At 42.3% G+C, this 1,394-nt stretch overlaps 1 protein-coding gene across 3 annotated transcripts in view; it reads right to left on the reverse strand.

The window, feature by feature from the left end:
* MCF2 (MCF.2 cell line derived transforming sequence) overlaps positions 1-1,394 on the reverse strand; it is a 75,379-nt gene that overhangs the window by 36,065 nt on the left and 37,920 nt on the right. For 2 of the 3 annotated variants that reach the window (XM_040468535.1, XM_040468537.1), the window contains one exon: positions 1,067-1,114. The exons of the other annotated variant lie outside the window; for it this stretch is intronic. In XM_040468535.1, the coding sequence (XP_040324469.1) occupies positions 1,067-1,114 (48 nt within the window). The remainder of the gene's footprint in view (positions 1-1,066; positions 1,115-1,394) is intronic. 3 annotated transcript variants of the gene reach the window in all.

The raw sequence follows: 1,394 nt of genomic DNA on the forward strand, positions 1-1,394 counted from the left end.
AGAAAGGCAGGAAAGAAAAGCTTACCTGAAGAGAATGGACTAGAGACAGGAAATCTGCTGGAAGAAGAGGAGCTAGCAAAGGGGAAAGGGAGAGGGAAGCGACTAGCATCCCAGAGAGAGAAGAGTATTGTAAAATCCAACAGGCAAGACAGGTAGGGGCATCTGGGGAGGCAGGGAGACAGCTGCGGTTGTCAAGGCAACAGATGTTAGCTGGGATTAAGGACGCGGCAGTGAGGGCTAACAGTGGGGTTGGAAAGAAGGTTTGCATGTGGAATCTGACTTGCCTATAGGAAATTCAAGGAGGTGAATTGTAAATGCCACGTCCGAAGCGTGTAGACTAGAGCTACAAGTTTTGCAGCTCAAACCACATGTCACCCCTCACAATGTTCTTCACTAACTTGTACCCTTTGTAGTAAATCGTTAATTCAACAAACACTTATCGCGTCCTGCTAGGTGCCAGCACTGCGCTAGGTATGGGATCCTGTCTGACGCAAATTAATAAAAATAAACAAAATCAACCCCCCCCCCCCCAAAAAACCAGTTTGACGCACTGTATGAAAAACGAACACAACCTGATTGGACCAAATCTTGTATGTTTGGCGTAGCAATGCCTGCAACGTAAATAATGCTTTGATTTCACTTCGAAACCATGATAAATAATGGGTAAAATCACTTATCCATCCATCTCATTTATTCGGTAAGCTGCCTTCTTCCTCATAAATACATGAGGCAGTCTTAAGTTGAAGCCAATCTAAGCTGCTCCCAATAGATAGCTGTACTGTGGATGACACCCGAGTCGCTAAAATGAAAGAAACCTTGATTTAACATCGCCAATTGGTTTCCCTGGTTTCTTTTTACGAGCGGTCATTCGATGAAATGGGAGTTTAGAGTCGTTTTCCCAGGTAAGTTGAATGCTAAGAGAATAACGGATGCGTGTTATGAGAAACGGGAGAAAGTTAATTGCAGGCAACATTCAAGAATAAATTGCTGCTGGCTTTAGACGTCAAACTGGTTTTTCACGTGTGCACAAACTCAGAAAATGGACCGAAGTAATAAAGATGAGTACCTTTTGAAAAAAGTTTACATGCTTGAAAGAAAGAGTATCCAACTCCCACTGCAGGACAAAAAAAAAAAAAAAAAAAAAAAAAAGGGTAATGGCATTAAATGAGAATATCAGAAAGAAAAAATAAATAAAACAGAATGGAAGAGATTGTCTCGTGGCAACCCTTTGAAGGCAGCAGGCGTTATTGTTCCCGTTTTACATACAAGGAAACTGAGGCTGAAGAACATTCAGTGAACGGCCCGAGGTCACACAGCCAGGAAACAGAGCCCGAAGTCTAACTGAGGTCTGTCTTCTGCTAAGGAATATCAACGTATTCTATTTTTATTCTCCT

Source organism: Herpailurus yagouaroundi, unplaced genomic scaffold (genome assembly GCF_014898765.1).
Source record: "Herpailurus yagouaroundi ecotype Mexico unplaced genomic scaffold, PumYag 67702, whole genome shotgun sequence".
NCBI classification, from domain to species: domain Eukaryota; kingdom Metazoa; phylum Chordata; class Mammalia; order Carnivora; family Felidae; genus Herpailurus; species Herpailurus yagouaroundi.